Genomic DNA, 24,474 nt, shown 5'->3' on the forward strand with positions numbered 1-24,474 from the left:
TAGGACAGTATGGTTTAGACCACTTAGCATGGTGCTTGCAGGTTATAGGGATTTGGTAACTGAGGTAGTGGATGGGACCCTTGACTGTGTGTTTTTTCAACAGGAATATTTAATAGCAAGGTAGATAACATATGCTTATCTAACATATTTTTATATAACGAAGCTAAAGCAAAACATCCTGTTCATTGGATAAATATAGCCTGCTGTATGTGTGTATAATTCAGAGCAGTTTAAAATACACTATAATTTCAAAACTTCAGAATTTGAATAGGTGCCAGTGTTGTCTCATTTTTTCCTATGAGAAAAGAAAACACTTCTGAAAATCATTTGAGGCTTGGATCAAAATTCTATACCTATTTTCTTAGGATCACTCTGTAGAGTCTTCATGATTCAGATGATACAAGGGAAGCTTCAATTCAACTTTCCTTTTAGAGGAGACATCCCAGCTCTGATAAACTCATCAACCAGGAGAATGTTGGTGGCAGTTACAGGGCAGGAGTGATGAAGCTGATTCTTCACACAGTGGTCACCTCGTATGCCTTCCATTGGCTCATCTGCGTCCAAGTCCACACCCACAAGCTGACCTGGTTCTGAATATTCTGCTTGAACTTAACCTGGTGTTTCCTGAAGGTCAGAACCCAAGTTCTGAGCAGGAACCTTGTGAATAGTGAGCAATTCACTAGCAATACTTGGACTCCCAAGTTGGGCCCTGCCCCTTACACACTGGACTTGTATACAGTCCAGGCTGTCATCTGCCCCTGCCACGCCCGCTGCACCAGCACTGGGGCGGCACAGCCATCATCGTAGCTGTGGAACAGCCCTCAAGCCATCTTTTATTGCCTCTTTGATTTGCATGAGTGTGTACTTATTTTTTCCTTTGACCAGTTCAATAAAGGCGAACTTGTCTTCTCCCAGTGTGTAGTCATGACAAGTTCAGCATGTCCCAAACAGCCAGGATTCAGGTTATCAAAAGAATTTAGAGCTACTCCACCACAGGCCAGAGTCAGCTTCTCCACCTTGCTCTTAGCTCTGTGCACAGCTACTAGGCCTTCTTTAGCAAGAGCATTTAAGGCGAAGGAGTCAGTTCCCTTTTGATTAACAATAGCACACCTTTTAAGTCACAGCCACACTTTATTTTGTAAAGTTTTATTACTTTTAAAACTCCATCTTTAGTGAATTTTCTTTACTAATTTCTCTCTCTCTCGCCCCTGCACTCTTATTTTTAAAAGCCAGAATTCACTCCTTTTTTTTGTATTCTAATGGCACATTGCATATAAGGATATATGCATCTTTTACTTTTTTTTTTTTTCCACATCAGGATGGCATGTCCCATCATCCAAAACAAGATCTCTGATTAAGCTTATGTAGTTTCAGGTTTATGTTCCATCTCCATGATCTCAACCATGAAGGGGTCACTATGTTTATCTTTTTTGTTAATGACCAAGATGGAATCTACTGCTGCTTCTGTTAAAACATCAGCAAGTTTAGCATGAATTTCAGTATATAGAGATGTTTTGGCCGTGTCAGTAAATGTTTCCTGTCCATCTCTTAGTGTATTTTGATTCGTTGACAAAGCTAAAGTGCCTTTTCCTTTGCAGTTTGTAAAAATCCTTCTGTTATTATTCTGAGATGAAAACACACAGAATTAAACACACAGTTAGAAAGCTACCACTAACTTGGAGATCTTTAGTTAGATGCAACTGTAGTTCATGATAAAACAAATTTATGGAGGGATATTCTGGATCATTCATACCCTTTCATGCAGCTAATATAATGTGCTGACTTTCTCAATACTTTTAAAAGGATAAATAAATAGCCCTTTTAGTGTAGAGAAAAAGAACAGATATTACGATAGCAAAGTCAGAACCAAGGAACTAAAGCACTCTTGGTGCTCACTGTGCAATAGGCCTGTGTGGTTTTTAAGCCTTTTCAGGTTTAGACACCTTGAGACACCTTGATGAGAGCACTTAGAGTTCATCTGATTTTGAGTTGATGTTTAGGATCATAATTCCAACTACTGATTGTTACTACTCATTCTTGCATGTAGGGAATCATGGAATTTCAGAGTTGGAGGGGGCTTCAAAGCTTTTTTCTAATGATTGAGTTCTTCTGCCTAATTTCAAATAGATGATTGTCCAACTGCTGTTTGTCAGAGACACTATTTCTTCTTTGGATATCTCTGATGGTGACTGACTGATGTTATCCTGAAATACGGCCTCAGTTGCTACAACCCACAGGCAAACTCTCAGGTCATTAAGAACAATTGAGAACAGGTCTGTTTTCTTGTTTATCCTTCAGATGTGTGAAAGTAGTTTTCATCTTCTTACTGAGCCTTTTCTCCGCCACTCAGTTAATGGCAGTCCCTTTACTAGTTTCCATTAGACATATTTTTCTAGTCTTGGGCTTATATAAAACAATTGACATCGACCCTGACTGATTGCATGCTCTGTGTAGCCCCTTATCCTATTTAGCTTTTTTTTGATTTGGGAGATGTTCAAAGATTAAAGTTGGGCAGATCTGCTAGGTGACAATGAATAGAACCAGGTCTCCTGCATCGCAGGCAGATTCTTTACCAACTGAGCTATCAGGGAAGCCCAAATGACAACATTGGTGTTCTACAAAACATCTCACTGATCTTGTAATCAGGCTTTGTTCATTCAGTACCTGTTTGTTGAGTACATACATGTGCCAGGTCCTGTGCTTGGCCTGGGGTTATAGCAGGGGCCAAGACAGACAGCATTTTTGCCCTCAGGCTGTTACAGTGTAGTGGGGATAAACAAGTAAATAAAGAAGCAAAGCCCCTCGGGTAGAAGAAAGGTTGAGAAACAGAAATGAGGCCGATGTGGTGGGGCACGGCAGGTAAGAGACTTTTTCCTGGTCATAAAATAACCCTAGCAAGTACTGCAGGGTCCAGCCCTTCCATAGAAGGCTTTCAATAAATATATCCTGCAATGAATGAGTGAGTGTTCCTTGGGAAGCTCAGTTACTGGGTCCAGAAATAACAGTTCAGATAGGAAAGAGAAGAACGCCAGACTGAGGCTGCATGGTGATAATTTTGGGGTCAGGCTCTCTGCAAGCTCAGTGATGGTCAGCAGCATCTGCGAGTGTCAGTGCAGTTGGCCGCCTAAGGATGCTTTGGAAACAGTGTCCAGGTCTCGGGTGGTGACACCCCTGCTCTCACCACCCTGCTTCATCACCTTGGCTGCTCACTGTTAAGAGACTGACATCCCGGGGCACGGGCAGAGAGTGTGGATCGTGGATGGTGCGTCTGGAAATGCTGGCATGGCTGAATGTGTTTTGACAGAGGAGACCTAAAGTGAAGATCTGATAGGTATTTTCATCTGTTTCATCTTGTGGATGAGGATTTGGACTTCTTTTAACTAAAAAACAGAATTAGAGACTGGAAATTGCAGGGAGAGTAATTTCATCTTAATCTGAGGACGAGCTCTGTAACAGACTGAAAATGGAGCAGCGGCCTCCTGAGCCAGCGCCTTCCCTGCCAGGAGTTGGCGAGGCCAGCCGTGCTCCAGCTGTGCTCCGTAGGCCCGGCAGCTTTGTGGCAGTTTATGACGAGCTCAGTACAGGAATAGGGCATTGCTGTAGAAACTGTCAAAACTATTGCACATTGTCATGACGTTCTTACCGTATCTTATAAAGGAGTATCTGCTCACGATGTGTTGAAAATGAAAAAACAAACAGCCTGCTTCTTTACCAGAAGCACTGGGCCAGGTGGCCACGTACTTACGTAGACAGTTTGCATGTTGCCAAGATGTGGGCTTGCCAGATGACAGTGCAGGTCCCTCCTGTCTAGCGTTCTCATTCAGCTCCAGCCACTCAGACGCCTGTCCCTCCCCATCTTTCCTGCACACACAACTGGGTCTCCCTGTCATGAAAGAAATCCCCTGAGCTCTGCTTCCCCTTCAAGCCTTCTTGCCAGTCTCTCTTCTTTTCTGCCTGACTTGATCATTAGTGGTTTCAGTGTGTTCTCCCTCCCTCCCTCCCAGACCTCTCGTCATCTCTCTGACTCGGCTTTCTGACAGCTGTCCGGGGTTCTCAGCGCGTCATCGCTCTGACTCGGCTTTCTGACAGCTGTCCGGGGTCCTCGGGGCCCTCCTGGGCCCAGTTCAGTGGCTTTGCTCAATCTGCGTTCAGCCTCTCCATGGGATGTGGTTCTGATAAGCAGCCTGTTCTTGCCACTCTTAACGTGGTCTGCATGAAAGGATTGTTTTTGACTTGCCTATGTTTCTGACTATGCATCCTCAGCTTTCTGTGACTTTGTTTCCCTTAAAAGTCCACATCCCCCCAGGTTCTGTCCTTGGCCTCTCTGACATCTCAGAGGGCACGGCTATCCATTCCGTTCCCATGGCTGCCCTCACTTCATCGTCTTAATGGTTCCAGATCTGAGGCATCTTCTGAAATCCAGAATGAAATTTAAAAACCTCTCCCACCAGACATGTCCTGTTAGTACCTCTATAATCCCCTTCCTGAAACCCTTGCCTGCAGAGGGGACACCCAGGGATTTGAGGCTTCAGACTGGTGTTGAGAAAGACCTCGGCGGCAGCAGGAGGGGGAGGATTGTCTGGGGCAGTTGGGTGTTTGAGGAGGAAGAGCAATTAAGAGGCTAGAGGAAGAAGAGGTGAGAGTGAGTGAGGACTTTGAATTAAGCTGGGTTGAGGGGATGGAGAAGGAAGGAGACAGGTGTGAGGAATGTTAGAGGGGCGTTATCTTGGAGGGATATGGAGTGGAGGAAGAGGGAAGGATTTGAGGCTTTAGGATGACCCCTGTGTTCTGTGGTAGTGATATTTGCTGGGGTAGGACATACAGGAGGAGGAGGAGAAAGGTGAACTGTATTGACAGAAAGGCAATTTCTGTCAATACAGAAATTGGGAGTTTGGGAGTATGATGAGCTTCTGTGACATTTAACATCTTTATATAGGATTTACTTCATTGGTCATTCCTTTTTGAGAGTCTGTTCAGCAATCATTGGAAAAGACCCTGATGCTGGGAAAGATTGAAGGCAAAAGAGGAAGAGGGCAACAGAGGGTGAGATGGTTATGTAGCATCACCGACTCAATGGACATGAGTTTGCGCAAACTCCGGGAGCTAGTGAAGGACAGGGAACCCTGGCGTGCTGCAGTCCGTGGGGTCACAGAGTCGGACACAACTTAGCAAGTGAACGATAGCAGCAGTAGCTGTTCAGCCAGTGTTGGGGTGCCAACCCTAGCCCTTTGATTGTGTTTTTCCTTGACTCCCGTTAAACGTAGTTTGTGGAGGGATTCAGAGTTGTGCCATGCCTTGGCCCAGAAGTGAGGAGACAAGGCTGTTGTCACCTGTATGGGTCCTTCTTAAGCAGCACTAACAGCGTCATACTCCTTGTTTCCAGCTTGCCCCCGACGACGCCTGGCGGTGCCCGCACTGTAAGCAGCTGCAGCAGGGCAGCATTACGTTGAGCCTCTGGACTCTGCCCGACGTGCTGATTATACATCTGAAGAGATTTCGACAGGTAAGGAGATCCTCTGGCCTAGGGGAGAGCGCTGTGACCAGGTGTCTTAGGCCCCCTACTGGCGGGCTGTTGGGGATGGTTCTTTTGTGTCCCCATGTGAGCCCACGATCTTGTGTTGTTACAGACCCACATTTTCCCCTGCGTTTGGGGCCCTGTGTTGTTCTTTCCCAAAGCAAAGTTCAAGCGTCCTGTGACCTTTGAATCCTAACCATTTTAGTTCATACGGCAGATGTTTTACTTTGTTCCTGAGGATTTGCTTTAGATTTGTAAATGTTGTGCTCAAGTAAGTGTGCTTTGGGATTTAAAAAAAAAATTTGAGCTCCTTTCTGGGGGCGGGAAGAATTCTGTTTCTACCTAAATTAATAACGGGTGTTGTCCTGCTTCCAAGGAGCTGTTGTACAGTTGGGGAGATGAGTCATACATGTATACGAAGAAAATCTGCTTTGCATTGTATGGCTTTGTGAGTCAGTTCTCCCAAAAAGGCTTGTCTGTTCCTGAGGTTAGAGCTGTCCCGGGCCGCCCCCTTGTAAGGGAGGTAAATGAAAGGTAGATGCTGGAAGGAGTCTCTGAGCCTGGCTGCAAGAAGGTATGGATCTGGAAGATTAGGAGGAGGCCTGCAGCAGGTGACGGAGGAGCACGTGTATAGTACCTGGATGCAGTGGGTGCAGAGCAGGGCAGGAGGCTGAGAGCTGAGGCCAGTGTGGCTGGAGGTCCGGGGGGTTGGGGAGAAAGGCGTGAGTCGAAGTAGAAGAGGCCGGCGGTGGCTGGTAATCCAACCCTTGTAGGCAGAGTGGGATTCTGAACCAGTGAAGCAACATGACCAAAGGCGTGATTTGAGGAGACCATTCAGGCTGCTGTGTGGAGAGTTAGAGGCTACAAGGATGCAGATGGGGAGGTCTGAAGGAGGCCATTTATCCAGGGCAGGCCCGGCTGATGGCTGGCATTGGAGTTGCGGCAGTGGAGGTGGAGAGACCTGGATCGATTTGGGAGATCTCTGGGACTCGCTGATGAAGTGAAGATGTTGGGGGCGCACGTGGTCGCTGGGGCAGGGCTTGCACACGGAGGTTTGGAGTCCAGCCCCTGTGCTAGTGAGGAGTGAGCATTTGCCTTGAGTGTCCCAGCTGCACACCTCCATTGAGGTCTGTGGGTGGACGGCCCGCTGGGGGTTTGCCCAGCCCTCTGTCTCTTTCCACCCACACAGACTGATGTCCTTTGCTTTCTGTTTCTTTTGAAGACATATAATCACACCTCCAGTGCCCCAGCTCAAAACTGTAGTGTCATCTTTGACTATTCTTTCTTGTCCCTGACACCTAGGCTTGCTTGTCCTCCCCACTTCCTTCCGTATGTGTCCTCTTCTCCCCATTCTTGCTGTCATCCTGCCAGTTCCAGCTTTCCGCTCCTTCCCAGCAGGTTGCAGTTGCGGTGTCTTTTTATTGGTTTTGTAACCTACACTGCTCTTCCCTCTCGAGCGCATTTTGGGCACTACTTCATGACAGCTCTGATGACATCACCTCCTGCCTCAGAGCCTCCCCTTGACTTCCCCCAAGCTTCCTCCCCAAGCTTCCCCCTTGACTACAGAGCAGGGTCCAGGTTCTTTAGCCTGATAATGCAGGACCTGCCTCCCTTTCTCTTAGGAACTTTTCTCTCCCCTTAGATTCATTTTTTTAAAGCCCCCATAGACACAGAAGGGCTTCCCTTGTGGCTCAATTGGTAAAGAATCTGCTTGCAGTGTGGAAGACCTGGGTTTGATCCCTGGGTTGGGAAGATCCCCTGGAGAAGGGAAAGGCTACCCACTCCAGTATTCTGGCCTGGAGAGTTCCATGGACTGTATATAGTCCATGAGGTTGCAAAGAATCAGATACGACTGAGCGACTTTCACTATAGACACAGGAAACATTCAGTAGATATGTTTCAACTCATGGCAAGATTTCCAGATTGCCTAAGGTTGTCAGCTCAGTGAAGGTAGCAAGCTAAGTCACTGTTAACTTTGCATGTACTTGCTGGAGGAGGTGGGCCAGGAAGACGCCCTGTTCCATGAGTTTGGTGCCAACACCGGGCTGTCCCTTGACGTATGTTGTTACTCCATTCCTTTTCACGCCTCCGGATGAACCACCGGAAATTGTCATTTTGCACGTTAAAAGCCTTTATTAGGTAAGGGCCAGAAGGCTCGTTATCCTCTTACATGTAGTTAATCACGGGTTCCATTTTTGGTGATATTAAAACCCTCTAGGTATTGGTTGGCCAGAAAGTTCGTTCAGGTTAGTCTATAGCATCTTACGGAAAAACGTGAATGAACTTTTTGGCCAACCCCAGTAGTTAACAGTGTTAACCTGTTCCCTGTGTCGTATGTCTTTGGAAACATCAGATAGGAAACTCAAACCTGCTTCAGCCGATAGAGTCTGCCTTTCATGCTGAACTGGCCTACCCTCTGCTCACATGAACATGCCATCAGGACTTGTTTTTCTTCTTGCAACAGGAAGGAGACAAGCGTATGAAACTTCAGAACATGATCAAGTTCCCTTTGACCGGCCTGGATATGACACCTCACGTGGTCAAGCGAAGCCAGAGCAGCTGGAGTCTGCCGTCCCACTGGTCTCCATGGAGACGGCCCTACGGACTCGGGAGGGATCCTGAGGACTACATCTATGACCTGTATGCCGTGTGCAATCACCATGGCACCATGCAAGGGGGGCACTACACAGGTCTGCAGCGCGAGAGGCCGGGCGCCTGTGCTGACGGTCCCCCCGACGTGTTGTGCTTGCGACAGGGTGGCTGTGCTTTAGAACCTTGCTTTCTCTTCCAGCGGGAAGTGTGCTGACCACGAGGGCAGCTTTCACCTTCCAGTTCTCTGTTCCCTGGCCTCATCTGGTCAGGCTCTGACCCGAGCAGGGAGAGTGGTGGCCTGTGCAGAGGGGTGGCCTCGTCTGGCTCACCCAGGACTTGCCTTCTTGACCTCACCTGCACAGCCCCATTTAAGGTTCTGCTCTGCTTCCTTGAGGGCCTAGCATCTCCCTGATTTGGAGTGTTTGTGGACCACTTTTTTTTAACAGTGTCTTTAAAGTGACTTGTAAGGGTTTTTCTTTTTGCTTTGTGTTCAAATTTATTTATTTTTTATTTGTCAGAGCAATAGTGCTCATCATGAAATTTAGAGACTAGAAAGAGGCAAAAAGAATAGTGCCATCAACCCATGAGGATACCACTCCAAAATAATTTGTGAGATTATTACTCAGAAAATGGTGGTGGGCATTCCCTGGAGTCCAGTGATCAAGACTTTGCACTTCCACTGTAGGGGGTGGGGGTTCAGTCCCTGGTCGGGGAGCTCAGAGCCCACGTGCTGTGTGGCATGGCCAAAAACTTCAAAAGAAAAAAAAAGGTAATATTTTTAGAAACTGTGATAAATAACACACAACAGAATTGTCCTTTTTAACTATTTTTAAGCCTACGGTTCCGGAGAAGGCAATGGCAGCCCACTCCAGTACTCTTGCCTGGAAAATCCTATGGACGGAGGAGCCTGGTGGGCTGCAGTCCATGGGGTTGCTAAGAGTCGGACACGACTGAGCAACTTCCTTTTCACTTTTCGCTTTCACACATTAGAGAAGGAAATGGCAACCCACTCCAGTGTTCTTCCCTGGAGAATCCCAGGGACGAGGGAGCCTGGTGGGTTGCGCAGAGTTGGACACGACTGAAGCAACTCAGCAGCAGCAGCAGCAGTTCAGTGTCATTAAATTCATTCATATCTTCGTGCAGTCATGACCACTGTCCCTCTCAAATTTCTTTCATCTTCCCAAATTGAAACTCTGTATCCATTAAGCAGTAACTCCCTGTTGACCCCTCCCCAGTCCCTGGCAGCCACCGTTCTTTCTGTGAAGCTGATTACTCTGGGTATCTCGTGTAAGTGAGTCATACGGTATTTGTCCTTTTGTGTCTGGCTTACTTCCCTTAGTGTAATGTATTTAAGAGTCACCCATGTTGTACTGTGTGTCGAATTTTCCTTCTTTTTTAAGGCTGAATGATATCCGTTGTAAGTAGGTAACATTCTGATAAGTGGCGTTTGCTTCCAATGTTTTCTGTAAGTTTTGGCCGTTACTTTATACTGTTGTGATTTGTACTGATGGGCTCTGTTCAGGTGAACCTCTATGGAGCACCTGCTCTGTTTCTTGCTTGCCATGGGCCATAACATATCAGAGGCATGTTGGAAACTAAAAAAACCTCAGCCTCTGTCTTCTAAGAGTGTAAACAAATGGTTGGGATGGCGTAGGCACACATAATATGAAAGAGTGGACGTGTGTATTAGGTTCTGTGATTGAAGTGTGGACTGTGGGTTCCGGGAGGAGAGAGTGGCTGAAGCACCCCCTTCCTGGAGGGTCAGGGGAAGTTGCGGTTAGTAACCTGCCACCTACACTCACGGAGCAGACACTTAGTTTTTGTAAACGTTATTTTTAATGCCTGCAGGATATTCTGATGATGAAACTCTAGTGTGATATATAACCGTTTCCTGTTGTTGAACACATACATTATTTCTGGTGTTTAACTTTGAGGATGACAGTGGTGAACACCTTTGTACATAGTCCCCTTCTGTATCTCTTTGAGATTGAGTCTCAGAAATGGAGTGATGGGGTTCAGGGCATGCATGCTGGGGAGGCACATATACTGGGGGCTTCTTGCCTGGACATCTGTGTGTGTGGGGAACTTGATGTGTGGGTGGCCAGGACTCGGGTTTCTGCGTCCTTCCCACTCAGCCCGTTTGGCAGAAACACTTCTCTGGGACTTTGTTGTGTCCTCAGTTCAATGGTTTCCACCACAGAGCCCCAGGGTGCTGTTGGTTCGTAAATGCAGGGGGAGGTGGAGGAGGGTTGGCCCTGTCCTTGGCCTTGCACACTTCCTCTCTTAACTTGCTCTTCCTCCAGGAGGCAAGAGCTTGAGTGTGACTGGACACAATCTTTTGTTCTTGAAACCCAGTAAGTTCAAATTCTTTCAATATTTAGATGCTGCAGGCTGCAGTCAGTTGTGAAAGGAATGACCCAACTTGGAGTGTATCTCATCGTGGAGCGCTTTGGATGGCCTCTACTTGCCCTAGGAAGCACTTTCTAGGAGAAAAAGGAGATAGAGAATCTACTGAAAAGATCTATTAAAGCCAGATTTTAATACTAGATTTTGTATCTTACATATTTTGTATTTATATTCTGTGGGAACCCCTTTGTGTATCTAGTTGGATTTTTCATCTTGGGGCATTCCTGGTCATATCTCCATTCCTTGATACTAAGTCACAGAGTTATGTACTCAGGGACTCTGAGAATTGAAAGGGACTTAGAGGGAATTTAATTTCACTTATTAGCTAGTGAAGTAACACCTCCAGCATCCCTGGTTGGTGTTTGTGTAGCCTCAGCTTTGGTAAAGAATCTTGCATGTGGAACACTGTTTCTCAGGAAAATATGGACAAGCGTGTTGCATGGTTTCTAGCTAGAAACTGTTGAGGAAAATAGGACATGCTAGCCTCATGTTGCTCTTTTTATGGGATAGACTGGAAAGTGCCTGGAAACCCATAGCTACCTTGGAGGCAGTACAATTAGAGGAGTGTGGGCTAGAAGCTAGACACGTGTTCCTAGCTCTGTGACGTTAGGCGAAGAACCGTATTCTAACCTAGTGGCCGTGCAAGGGAGCTGAAATGCTCATGTCTGCTTCTTGGGGCCTGTTAACCTAGGAGTGACTCAGATATTTCCTGCATTTATTTCCCCTTTCCCATGCTTAGACGGTAAAGCGTCTGCCTACAATGAGGGAGGCCCGGGTTCAATCCCTGGGTTGGGAAATGGCAACCCACTCCAGTATTCTTGCCTGGAAAATCCCATGGACGGAGAAGCCTGGTGGGCTATAGTCCATGGGGTCGCAAAGAGTCGGACACGACTGAGCGACTTGACTTACTTTACTTCCCATGCTTAGACCATACCACTGCTTCTTGCATAAGAACATTTAAGTACTTGAGCATTGTTAAGTTAAAGATACCTTACTTCTAAGCTTTCACTTGGGATGTTTATTTTAATGTGTTCTTTATTTTGCACTGGTTCTACCTATAGTTACATGGTATACATATGGCTGACTTGTAATGATTCTAGAACAGTGCTGCTTAAATGATCTGCAATGAAGAACCTTTTAAAAGATTTCTTAAATCTTTTAAGAAATTTCCAGTCCTTCGTGAGCCAGAACTTACTCAAAAACACAATAAAAACATCAGACTACTATGAATGTTTTTAAATGCTCACCCCGTTTTGGTGCTTCTCCTGTGGTCTGGCACCAGTCTGTGAGACACAGTTTGCATAGCACTGGTCTAGAAAACAATTTAGGAAACAGCGCTGGGAAGAAAAGCACACAGAATTATTTTATAAATACATCATTAGCCCGTTGATGAGCCCCTGAAAGTTTCCATGCTGTGTCTGAGGACAGAGCACCCCGAGGAGAAGCAGACTGGAGCTGGAACACGGTTGCCCTGCCACCTTCTCTCGGGCACGCTCCTCCGTACAGTTGCCCTCCCGCCCCTCCTCCCACTCCTGAACAGCACCTGTCTCCAGCTGGGCCACAGTGTATCAAGCCTGACCACGCCACTGACCAGACAGTTGCTGTTTTACCAGCTCCATTTGCACTTTCCCCTCTGGTTCCAGTGAGTCCACAGCTGCAGACGACTTCCTACCCTGCAGTCATAGATTCTTCACCTGCTCTTCTTTGTTGGCACCTGTCTGGTGTAGCCCTGCCTCGCCTGGTCCCTTTCATCTCCTCGGAGTCCATACTCACCCAGTGGTTGTGGCCTATCAAGGCTGTCACTCCTGGTGCCACTCGGGGACCTTATGTGTCCTGCCCCCCGGGCACCTACTGAGTCTGTTCCGGCATTCAGCCAAATGTTGCAGCACTCATTTATGTTCACCCCAATAAGTTAGAAAGTACTGGTACGCATATAGCTTTCCGGATCAAGATTCTTGCTGATGCTTCAACACTCTTGATTCTTATCTCAGGCTTAGAATTTGATCTGGAGAGAAGGCCGCATGCATTCATCAGCCCCCATTCTCAGTTTGCTGGGGGACTTCCATGAGGCACCGTTTTGCTGCCTCTGAGGGAGGCAGGATAGGGTGGGGGTTTAAGAACAAGCTTGAGGACTAGATAATTCTGAAACAGACTGGACCCCGTGCTTTACCAGCTGTGTGGCCTTGGGCAAGCTGGTTAATCGTTTTGAGCCTCTGTAAAATGGGAGTAGTGATAGAACAAATTATATAGGATCAAATGAGATATACATAACAAGTGTTAAACAAGTATTAGCTGCTGCAGTGGCCACAGGACTGGAAAAGGTCAGTTTTCATTCCAATCCCAAAGAAAGGCAGTGCCAAAGAATGCTCAAACTACCGCACAATTGCACTCATCTCACATGCTAGTAAAGTAATGCTCAAAATTCTCCAAGCCAGGCTTCAGCAATACATGAACCGTGAACTTCCTGATGTTCAAGCTGGTTTTAGAAAAGGCAGAGGAACCAGAGATCAAATTGCCAACATCTGCTGGATCATGGAAAAAGCAAGAGAGTTCCAGAAAAACATCTATTTCTGCTTTATTGACTATGCCAAAGCCTTTGACTGTGTGGATCACAATAAACTGTGGAAAATTCTGAGAGATGGGAATACCAGACCACCTGACCTGCCTCTTGAGAAACCTATATGCAGGTCAGGAAGCAGCAGTTAGAACTGCACATGGAACAACAGACTGGTTCCAAATAGGAAAAGGAGTACGTCAAGGCTGTATATTGTCACCCTGCTTATTTAACTTCTATGCAGGGTACATCATGAGAAACGCTGGGCTGGAAGAATCACAAGCTGGAATCAAGATTGCCAGGAGAAATATCAGTAGCCTCAGATATGCAGATGACACCACCCTTATGGCAGAAAGTGAAGAGGAGCTAAAAAGCCTCTTGATGCAAGTGAAAAAGGAGAGTGAAAAAGTTGGCTTAAAGCTCAACATTCAGAAAACGAAGATGGCATCTGGTCCCATCACTTCATGGGAAATAGATGGGGAAACAGTGGAAACAGTGTCAGACTTTGTTGTTTTGGGCTCCAAAATCACTGCAGATGGTGACTGCAGCCTTGAAATTAAAAGACACTTACTCCTTGGAAGAAAAGTTATGAACAACCTAGATGGCATATTGAAAAGCAGAGACATTACTTTGCCATCAAAGGTCCTTCTAGTCAAGGGTATGGTTTTTCCTATGGTCATGTATGGATGTGAGAGTTGGACTGTGAAGAAAGCTAAGCGCCGAAGAATTGATGCTTTTGAACTGTGGTGTTGGAGAAGACTCTTGAGAGTCCCTTGGACTGCAAGGAGATCCAACCAGTCCATTCTGAAGGAGATCAACCCTGGGATTTCTCTGGAGGGAATGATGCTGAAGCTGAAGCTCCAGTACTGTGGCCACCTCATGTGAAGAGTTGACTCATTGGAAAAGACTCTGATGCTGGGAAGGATTGGGGGCAGGAGGAGAAGGGGACGACAGTGGACGAGATGGCTGGATGTCATCACTGACTTAATGGACGTGAGTCTGAGTGAACTCCGGGAGTTGGTGATGGACAGGGAGGCCTGGCGTGCTGTGATTCATGGGGTCGCAAAGAGTCGGACACGACTGAGCGACTGTACTGAACTGAACTGATTGTTAATATCATGATTTCTAGTTCTCGAAACACTAAAATGTTACAGCACCCTTAAAGCAGAGCTTCTCAGTCTGGGCACATTAGCATGTTTGCTGGTAGCTCTTCGTTGTGGGGCCTGTTCTGCGCAGGGTAGCCTGTTTGGCAGCAGCCCTGGTCTCTACCCCCGACTCATCATTAGTATCCTACCTGCCCTGCCAACCCCCAAGTTGTGACCATCAAAAATGTCTCCATTCATTTCCAGGTGTCCCCTGGGGCAAAATCATCTCTGGTTGAAAGCCGTTGGTTTAACTAAATACTCATTTTCTAAGATTAAGTAGAATTTCATCCATTTGGAATAGGTTGGAATTTCGTGAAACATCTTGCCTGTGTTTGATTTGGAATTTGGCTTTTTTTTTTTAAAATCCTTTCTCTGCATTACTGCCTGCAGCCTTAAAAAGTTATTAAATTATGTGAGGCAAGGAAACGGTGTCTGTGGGTGGAGCGGAGCAGCCAGAGTGGCCACCCCGGTGCTGATGGCTGGTGGGCTCTCTTTGGCAGCATTCTGCAAGAACTCTGTGGACGGCCTCTGGTACTGCTTCGACGACAGTGATGTGCAGCAGCTGTCGGAAGATGAAGTCTGCACGCAGATGGCATACATCCTTTTCTACCAGAGGCGGACGGCTATACCATCGTGGTCGGCCAACAGCTCGGTGGCAGGTAAGACCATTCTACTCCAGGGGCGGTTTTTCTGAGAACGGAAGGTGGTACTTGATGATCCAGAGGACTTCTCCAGAAGATCCTCTGATTCTGCCGGTTGGATCAGGTTAATTGTCACATTTGCATTTAATCTGAAGACAGAATGGTTGCAGTCAAGGAGACGGGGCTGGAATGTGCAAGCAGCTGTGACCAGGAGTTGCCTTGGAGGTGGAGTGGAGCCCGGCTCAGTGCACGCTCGTGTGTTTACTTGTGGAGTCAGTGAGCGAGGGAGCTGAGGAGCACCACTGGGCGCTCGAAGAGTAGAGGGACCGAGCGATTTGGAAACAGAACCAGACTCGGCTTTGCCACCCCTTGGTTGGGTTATCTTGGAGCATGTCCCATCTAAGCCACATATTTGTCATCCATAACATGGGTGTAATAATACTACCTACCTCATGAGGTCGTTGCGTCCAGCAGATCAGGTAAACTTGGCGTTAAAGCCTTTTGTAAAGGGTAAAGCACCGTTACAAATTATTCTTTTTTTCCAGTAAGATTAGCCTATTCTGTTAGGGGAAGGATTGAAGGCTGTAATAATCTCAGAGGGCTTGGGTTTAGTTTGATGAGATCTAGTCTGTTGTGTTAAACAAACACAAGAACCAGTATCCACACTTAATGTTGATGTAGCCACACACAATCCAAATGGGGAGAAGGCGTCTTAATGCCACGTTAGGGTTGAGAGAATAGGACAGAGTTCTGGAACGTGGCAGTGTGTGATCAGTTTTTCATCCCTGCGCCCCTCAAAGCTTGTGAGGAATAAGCCGGAAGCCGCTCAGAGAAAGTGTCGCTGAGGCAGAGAGACCCCTGGTGCATCACGCCCCACGCGGTACAGCACTCAGTCTGAAGCTGCTGTCTTCGTTCACAGAAGGCGCGAACTCACGGCTCTAGTGCCGTCCCGCAGTGCTTTCCAGAGTCAGATGTGCTCGGACCCAACACCCCCTTGAGGCCTCGAGCCGGCCATGCTGCTGCACGCGCTCCATCTCAGGAGGGGTTTCTGTTGTCCTAACTCATATTTAAGGGCCTTCCTGGAACAGACAAGACAGAACGGCACGTGGCCCTGTGTGTGTATGTGTGTGTGTGTGTGCTTGCTTGTTGTATATTAATACTGTGGTTTAAATGATTTAAAAATTTCACCAAACAGGCCAAGAAAGTAGCAGTACACCGCTGCTTGCTTTCGTCTCTCTGGAGTATTACTGCAAGTGCTTAGAACAGTGCTGTAGTGCTCAGTAAACGTTTCTAGGGTAGATGGAAGGTATGAACAGTTGTGTCTGTTCCATTCTGTTGCTGGCTCTTAAGACTTTGCTTTATGAAGTGTCCGTCCCTGTACTTGGATTTTACAGCTACAGACGTGAGTGGGAGTCTGCCCTCTTTTTCATCTTCACAGCGGGCATTCGAGCGGGCATGGTGTGGGGTCTGGGAGTTAGCGCTGGCCCGACAGTGAGGACCCCGGGCTTCTGGCCTAACCTCGGTGCCCGCTTCCTTTCCTGCAGGCTCCACGAGTTCCTCCTTGTGTGAACACTGGGTGAGCCGACTCCCAGGGAGCAAGCAAGCCAGCGTGACCTCTGCGGCTTCCTCCAGACGCACCTCCCTGGCCTCGCTGTCTGAGTCCGTGGAGATGACCGGGGAGAGGAGTGAAGACGACGGTGGGTCTGGGTTTCGGTGACAGATTTCCAAAACGGCGACTTGTGGACATGCACACAGGCTCCCTCGTATTGAGGAGCCAAGTCCCAAGAAGGGGTTGGGGGAACATAAAAGAGGGTGACAGTGAGGGGACTGCGTTGCTGTGGTCACCATTGTATGTAACCTTTTATATCACCGGGCCTTTCGCTTTCCCTCTGGGATCCAGGACTTTCTCCTTCCACTTTGTCGTTTTTCACTTTTAAAATCTAAACGTGGAGGTTAGAACTTTAACTCTGTATGGTAATGGGTACAGTTTAATCAAAGTGCTTCTTAAACTCTTCAGAGTAGCTGTGAGGGGACTCAGCAAGCTTGCGATTTGCCGAGGGCTTTGCGGGAGGCTGCCTGGGGATGAGCTGCTATGCGGGGCCTGGTGTGGGAGCGCCTGACTTGCTCGGCTTCTCCTTCCCACCACGCTGTCTCCCTGGAGGGGACTTGTGGTGTGTGCTTGGGGAGTGCAGAAGCAGCTAGAACAGAAGCCATTGCCTTTGCATAAAGCTGTTTGGGGGAATTTTGAAAATAGTCACAGTATGCAAGCTTGGAAAAGCTGATAAAAATTGAGCTCTGGTGTTTTGGCCTTCAGCTCCCGCTGAACTAGTGGCAACACAGCCCTCCGTTCCACCCAGGACCCCAAGCTGGGAGGAGGCGATCAGGCAGCTGGAGTCCTGAGCGTTGGGAGGGGGAGAGAGCGAGCTCAGCCTCTATGGGATACCATGAGCTCAGTGACTCACCCCCGCAGGCCTCAGTCAGTCTGTGGCCTGCATTTCCATTGCTTCTAGTAAACTGCTGCTTGCTGGTGGTGATGGGTAAATCTGAACACAAACTGCAGGAAGAAAACGGGAGTCTGGAGGAAGGCCCGACGTGGAGAACTCCGACCCACCTCCAGCTCTGCCCCTTCTTCCAACTGTTGCATCTTCATGTGTAGCGTAAGAGTCTTGGGATGTAACCACCAAGCTCCTGGCTGGCACTCCTGACATTTCATGAAAAACTGACAGTGCCCCTCGGCTTGTTTATTATTTAGAGGTGGTTTTCAGCAAAGCCTTTAAACTTCGAGCTCACTGTTTCAACAGTGAGCCTAGATATGGTTTGCCTCCAGTCTGTTTTAAATGGCGGAGTTGGGGGAATCGGTATCCTCTTTGGGGTCATCATCATACAGTCGTGCTGGGTGATGCCCATGGACCAGGGCCTGTCTCTCAGGGTCTCATCCAGATGGAGCTGTATTAATACCACAGCTCCAGTAGCAAGTGTGGAGAATTTCATTTAGAATATTTTCTTTGGAAGTTCAAAGTCACTTACTGCTCTAATTATGAATATTTTTCTTGAAAGTTTTAAGGCACTCAGGGTAGAAGCGTATTGTCTCTAGTCCTTTCCACTGATGGCATTCACAGTCAGCGATCACAGGCCCACCTGCCTGTGATGTTGAGTTGGGGGAAGGGGTTGTGGTTCTGTTGCTGGCTCTGCCTCTAATTACCTTTGTGGTCATGGGCACGGACCTTGCTGCTGTGGGCCCCAGCGTCCTTAGTAAGATGAACTGCTCACGTTTATTGAGCAGTGTGCAATGTCGGGTGCCTTGCCGGGCACAGGACTTTGAAGACTTTATTTAATTCTTCTAGTAGCTCTGTGAGTTACAAGGGTCAGGAAATTATGGCCCACAGGCCAAATATGGCCCCTGTCTTTATTTGTTAACAAAAAAAAGTTTTGTTGGAACACAGCCACGCCTGTTTGTTTATTTGTTGCCTGTGGCTGCTTTTGCACTAGGGTGGCAGAGTTGAACAGCTGCCCCACAAAGCCTAAAATATTTACTGTCTTGGCCGTTAGAGTAAAAGTCTGCTGAGCCCTGATGTTGAGCAAGAAGGTGCTTTGCTGCTCCCGAAGTTAGAATGCCCCTATTTTATAGGTAAAGGCTCAGAAAAGTTAAAACCACGTGATGACTCACTGACCCCAGACGCACTGGCTCTGAAGGTCACGCTCCCGTCATCCCCTGAGGCTGGCCTGCCTTTGTTCTGTAGATGTTACTAGCGCATCTTGTTGGCTTGGCTTAACGGTAATCTCTTCGCTGCATTCAGGAGGCTTCTCAACTCGTCCGTTCGTGAGAAGTGTCCAGCGCCAGAGCTTGTCATCTAGACCGTCTGTCACCAGCCCCTTGGCCGTCAATGAAAATTGCATCCGGCCTTCCTGGTCCCTGTCTGCCAAGCTGCAAATGCGCTCCAGTTCCCCTTCCCGCTTCTCAGGAGACTCTCCGATTCACACCTCTGCGTCCACCCTGGAGAAGATCGGGGAGGCAGTGGATGACAAGGTCTCCATCTCCTGCTTCGGTAGCTTGAGGAACCTGTCCAGCAGCCACCAGGACTCGAGTGACAGTCACAGTCGGCGGGAGCACAAGGCTGTGGGTCGAGCCCCTCTGGCTGTCATGGAAGGTGTGTTCAGAGACGAGTCAGATGCCCGCAAGTTGAACTCCAGCGTGGCGGACACACAGAGCAGAAGCTCAGCACACGGGGATCACTTGCCCCCTGTCTCTGATCCATTTGATAACAATAACCAGATTGCTTACGTGGATCAGAGCGATTCTGTAGACAGCTCTCCAGTCAAAGAGGTGAAATCCCCAAGCCACCCAGGCTCCCTCGCAAAGAAACCAGAGAGCACAACCAAGAGATCCCCCAGCGCCAAAGGCGCTTCTGAGCCAGATCGAAGCTTGCGGAAGGGGAGACCAGCCTTGGCCAGCCAGGAGTCCTCTCTTTCCAGTACGTCCCCTTCTTCTCCCGTTCCCGTGAAAGTGTCCGTAAAGCCCTCCCGCTCCCGAAGCAAAGCCGATTCTTCTTCCAGGGCCAGTGGACGGCATTCCTCCCCTGCCCCTGCCCCAAAGAAGGAGTCCTCCCCCAAGTCCCACGAGTCCGTGTCGTCCCCTTCGCTCCAGAAGCAGAAATCGGCTTCTTCCCTCGCTTACACTGCTTCCTCCACATCTGCAAAGAAAGCCTCAGGCCCTGCCCCGAGGGGCCCCTTCCCTCCTGGGAAGAGCAGGACTTCAGACAGGAGCTTAAGCCGAGAGGGCTCCAGACACAGCCTGGTTTCCGACAGGGCCAGCGTCACCTCCAGCTCCAAACCCAACTCCCCGCGCGTGAGCCAGGCCAGGGCCGGGGACGGCAGGGCGGATAGCAAGCACGTGCGGAGCTCCTCCATGGCCAGCCTGCGCTCCCCCAGCATGAGCGTGAAGGCTGGTCTGAAGAGGGACAGCAAGTCCGAGGACAAGGGGCTGTCCTTCTTCAAGTCGGCCTTGAGACAGAAAGAGACCCGGCGGTCAACAGATCTAGGCAAGACCGCCTTGCTGTCCAAGAAGGCGGGCGGGGGCTCCGTCAGGTCCGTCTGTAAGAGCGCAGTGGATGACAAGGCAGAGAAAGGCTCCCAGTCGCCAGGCTCCCAGCAGCCAAATGCCAGTGCGGTTGGGAAAGAGCCGCTCGCCTCCAAGGACCCCGCTGCTGCTAAACTTTCCCTGCTGTCCGCTCGCAAGCCCAAGACTTCTCAGCTCGATTCTGCAGCGCCCTCGTCTCCTGGGTGCAGGCAGCCTGCTGAGAAATCCTCCAGAAAGTTACCTTCTAGCATGCAAACCTCTGCACGGCCTTCTCAGAAACCTCAGTGATACTTCTGCAGTCCAGGTGTTTTATCTGTAAAGATGTTAATTTATTTAGAACCCCTTCCCTCCCACCAAAGCCCTTTATGCTTCTGTTTTGTATTTTTGGGGGGGGTCATGTGCCTGCTGTGTGTGTGTGTGTGTGTGTGTGTGTGTGTTTGTGTGTGCACGTGTGTATATGGAGAATTCAATTGCAAATTGTTAAAAGCGTCGCCTTATTCTGCCATTGAACCAAATAACAGCCATAGGCAAAGCATTGACACCAAGCTAACTGAAATAATTATAGACGATACCCTGGACGGTCCCTTTAGTACATATTTCTTTCTAGAGAACTCTTAACGACTTTCATTGGACACTAGGGATTTGAAACCTGTGAAACCAGTTAAGCTATCACTAGTGTGCTCTGTAGAAGGATGAATTACTTGACTCTCGTTTCATCTGAGCGGAATTTGTCGTCAGCTGTGGATTGTCACGTGGCACCAGGAACTCTTACGAACTGTGACACTAACAGTGAAATAAACCGAGGGGAAAACTGTCGCTTTCTGCACTTTGGCCCCATCTTACCAGTTTTTGTCAAGGGCAATATTTTCACACTAACGTTTCTCAGGTATATACTCAGCTAGTGTAGGACAGTTGCGTATCCGTGAAAGGATCAGAGAAGGTGGCCTGTGGGTTGCTGTTGTTTCTCCTACTGCCACAGAGAGAAGTTTTTAGAGGTAGAAATGAAGTCTTTCACCACCTTCCTGTCTGCAAAGACGTGCATTGCCATAAGCTGTCTTGACCTGTGGGATGTGTTTTAAGAGATGGCAAGTCGGATAGCCAGAAAGCCAGTCACTAGTAGTTAAAATTTTTTTTTTTCCCTTGTAAATTTGCTCACTAAGGTCATTAGGGTTTTGAAATGGACTAGAGAAAATTCCTGGAAAAAAAGAAATGAATTCTAGACTGGATGCATAAATCTGTGCCATTTCCTTCTCTGGTGTTGCTTTTTTTCCTGTGTTAGAAATGGGAAGCCCCATGCTGCCCCGAGTGCGCACACCCGTGTTTCCTCGTCTTGTAACCTGGAGAGGAAAGAAGTCGCCTGATGCCAGCAGCCAGTGGTGGTGTTTTCGAGTGACGTGTGACAGTGTTATGTGCACACTGGTCCTGCCTGTCAGACTTCGTTGGGATTGTTTTTCAGGAATACATTTATTTCTTCTTTGTGCTGAAGATGTAATGAAACTCACAAGCAGGCTGGAGCCTGTTTCATCTGGCATTGTCAGTGAAAATTGCGTTTCTTGTTTAGAGAAAAAGGGAACCTCAAGAAATTCACAGATAGGCAAGATATGTATATAGATTATTTCAAGCATTTAGGAGGTGTTCTGGGATTTTTAGCTTTTTTATTTTCCATTTTTAAAAAATGTCGAAGAGAGTCATGGTTCTGATTCTCTTTGAATAGCATTTGTCACTTTGCTGTGAAATATGGCATGCTAAGTTTATACGTGTTTACCTATTAACTTTTTTTTAAGTCATGGACTCTTCAGGTTCTTCCTGAACACCTTGTACACGGATCCATTCATATAATCTCCCTTTTCAGTATTGCCGTGTGCGAAGTAACTAGAACATTCATTACCTGCATAGCTATGGGTTCTGCACTGCCCTGTTTTTCTTTTTTCCCCCTTTCTTTTCTGTGAATGCCTCTAGGGAGATGCTTCTAGTAGGTTGCTTTATTTTGCTGCTAATTTGAGCATGAGCAGATTAACCTGGAAGTCTGGAGGCCACGTGTGTTGGGGGTAAGCTGAAATTGTAGACCCCTGCGACGTTTAAGAGAACACATCTGGCCTTGTGAGAGTTATGCTAGTGCTCCGTGAAGTCCACTTACTCTGAGCCTGTTGCGCTTGATCCTGACTCCACCATGCTACCAGGAGTCCTCATCTCACCGTGCAGGCGTCTGGCTCCCCAGAGCAGCCTCACTCTCCGCTGCCAGGCTGTGACTGCCTTCCATCTTGATCTTGTTGCTTCGAGCAGCGCATTGACAGCTCCATCAGTGTTTAGCCACTGTGAGTTTTCCTGTATCACTTTGATTTCCTAAAAAGATTGCACCAGATGTGGGGTTGTCAATATCTGGAATTGAGTGTTTGTCTATTTGAACCTCTCATCTTTCTTTAATAGGTAAATCTCATTTGAAATCTTTTATCTGAAGCTCTGAAACAGTCTTAGAATCACAGTTGGACTACTCAGTGTTTTAATAACACTTTTTTTGGAGGGGAGGTGGGGAATATAAACAGTTAAGCATTAATAGAATGCAATATAATTTTCCCAGGGGTAAATATTTTGGAGTTCTCCAAGAATGGATTTTCTGTTGTGTTTAGTGTTGTTATAATAAAAAAAAAAAAACAAACCAAATCTATGAAATATATTAAAGTTCCATGGGATCTAGAAATAAACTTTGCATATCTATAAACCATATGTCTATGGAATTTAGTTCCTGTTTCAGATTTTAATGGTAAAGAAATCAGGAAGTATGGCACTGTCTAGGCATCTTGGTAAGCAGTGAAAATTTCATCCTTAGTTATTAGGTTGCAACCTTTAAGCCACAGAAAAAGGATATTTTGCCCAAAAGTTTGGAGATGCTCTTTGTGATGTGAAGTATCTTCTAGAAAAATTACACTTGGTTCAGTTCTGTTCTTTGGTGGAGTTAGGGACTCGGTGTTCTGTTTTTTCTCTTCTCAGTGATGTTTGGCACAATGAGCTTATATGTCTTTTGGGGTTAAAAATCATCTGCTGAAGATGGTAGACCCCTTCCTAGTTGACAACCAGGTGGGCCTGATTAGAGCAGTCATATTTCCTGATAGGCACAAAATAATCAACAACAGTAGTGTTGCATCTGTAATGTTTGTTTGCTTTTTAAAACCTTTATCCTTGATTTCTTTTCCCGTGAACATCGGGTGCACTGAGTCTTCATCATTCCTTCCAACAGCCCTATACCTTGCCTTTGTAACCCCTAATGTAATGTGGAAGCACAAAGAAACTTAAGCTTGTGGCATCTCAAGACCGTCTCCCACCTTTTTTGTGTATTTTCTCATCCTAAAAGCAGCCTAGCTGAAAGTAAGTAATGCTCCACTGGGCCAATAGAAATGGGTGTGGGAGTGTTTGTGGTAGTGCAGAGTACTGTTACTGTCTGTGAGGCTGCCCTCACCTCTTCTGCAATCCTCCTTTCATCATTCATTCGGCAAACATTCGTTGAGGGCTGCTTTGCTTGTAAAGGCACGCTGCGAGCTTCGGGAGTTCGTGCAGCTGATGGGCCCTGGGAGCACCGCTGAACCAGGGGTGCCAGTGATGTCCTAGACGGGGCGACAGTCCTCCCAAGCAGGAAGCTCAAGTGGATCCTGGTGATCGGCCGAGGCTTGGGGGCCTCCTGAACAAGTCTGCTCTGTTCTGGAAACCAAAAGTGCCCTTCTGCATCTTTGGAGACATTTTACTGTCACATCCTCTGTTTCAGACTGTGCTGTCTCGACTAAGAGGTTGGAAATCCGATCTGCAGTCCCTCTTCATTAGAGTTTGGTCACCTGCATTTGTGTGAGGTGGATGTGGGGATTTCTGTGGGTGGTGGGGGGGAAATGGTCATCCCTCTAAAATAACCTATGAAGAAAACAGGACAGAATGTAAAGGAAACAAGTGGCAGCCTTTACGAAAAAAGGAACAGAAGAGCTGTGAACAAAGCTCATTTATTTCAAATAAACATGTTTTAAAAAGTAGATTGACATCCGATGTTAAATTTCATTCTGACCAATTACTGAGCAGCTGGAGATACTGTTTTCCTGTGTAGGTTATAATAATTATTGGATGCAAAGATTATTAGTGTTCCCGGGTTGGATTTTTGAGCTAGTATGCAAATCACAAGCACAGTTTCAATAAAACGTATTCTGTGAGGCACACTGAACTTTGTATTACTTGGAATTGAGAAGAGCAAAAGTTGGTGACAAACCAGTGCCTATATCATAAACATAAACACAAAAAATAGCTGTTACTGTGCAGGCTGTCTGTCTGCAATTTCTTAAAGGGTAATGTTATTGCTAACTTCATATTTTGGGGGGGAAATCCCATGCGTTTATTTAAATGGACAGTCCATACTGCCGTTTGATCAACTCTCAAAGTGTTTTTGCATCTGCATTTTGAGCATGACCAATCATTTTTTTCCCCCAAGTAATGGAAATAATTTTGCATGGCCTCCGTCTAACCCAGAAAGCATGCTCTTACTACCTATGCAAACAACTAAGAAAAAATAC

At 47.2% G+C, this 24,474-nt stretch overlaps 1 protein-coding gene and 1 pseudogene across 2 annotated transcripts in view; one reads left to right on the plus strand and one right to left on the minus strand.

Moving 5' to 3' along the window:
* Positions 1-20,218, plus strand: part of USP31 (ubiquitin specific peptidase 31) — a 77,207-nt gene extending 56,989 nt beyond the window's left edge. Inside the window, exons 12-16 of one of the 2 annotated variants that reach the window (XM_068968931.1) lie at positions 5,384-5,503; positions 7,980-8,205; positions 14,713-14,871; positions 16,398-16,550; positions 18,651-20,218. In XM_068968931.1, the coding sequence (XP_068825032.1) occupies positions 5,384-5,503; positions 7,980-8,205; positions 14,713-14,871; positions 16,398-16,550; positions 18,651-20,218 (2,226 nt within the window). The remainder of the gene's footprint in view (positions 1-5,383; positions 5,504-7,979; positions 8,206-14,712; positions 14,872-16,397; positions 16,551-18,650) is intronic. The other variant, XM_068968932.1, reaches the window with a different exon arrangement.
* Positions 412-5,368, minus strand: LOC138075524 (T-complex protein 1 subunit zeta pseudogene; annotated as a pseudogene).
* Positions 20,219-24,474: the final 4,256 nt, after the last annotated feature.

Source organism: Capricornis sumatraensis, chromosome 3 (assembly GCF_032405125.1).
Source record: "Capricornis sumatraensis isolate serow.1 chromosome 3, serow.2, whole genome shotgun sequence".
NCBI classification, from domain to species: domain Eukaryota; kingdom Metazoa; phylum Chordata; class Mammalia; order Artiodactyla; family Bovidae; genus Capricornis; species Capricornis sumatraensis.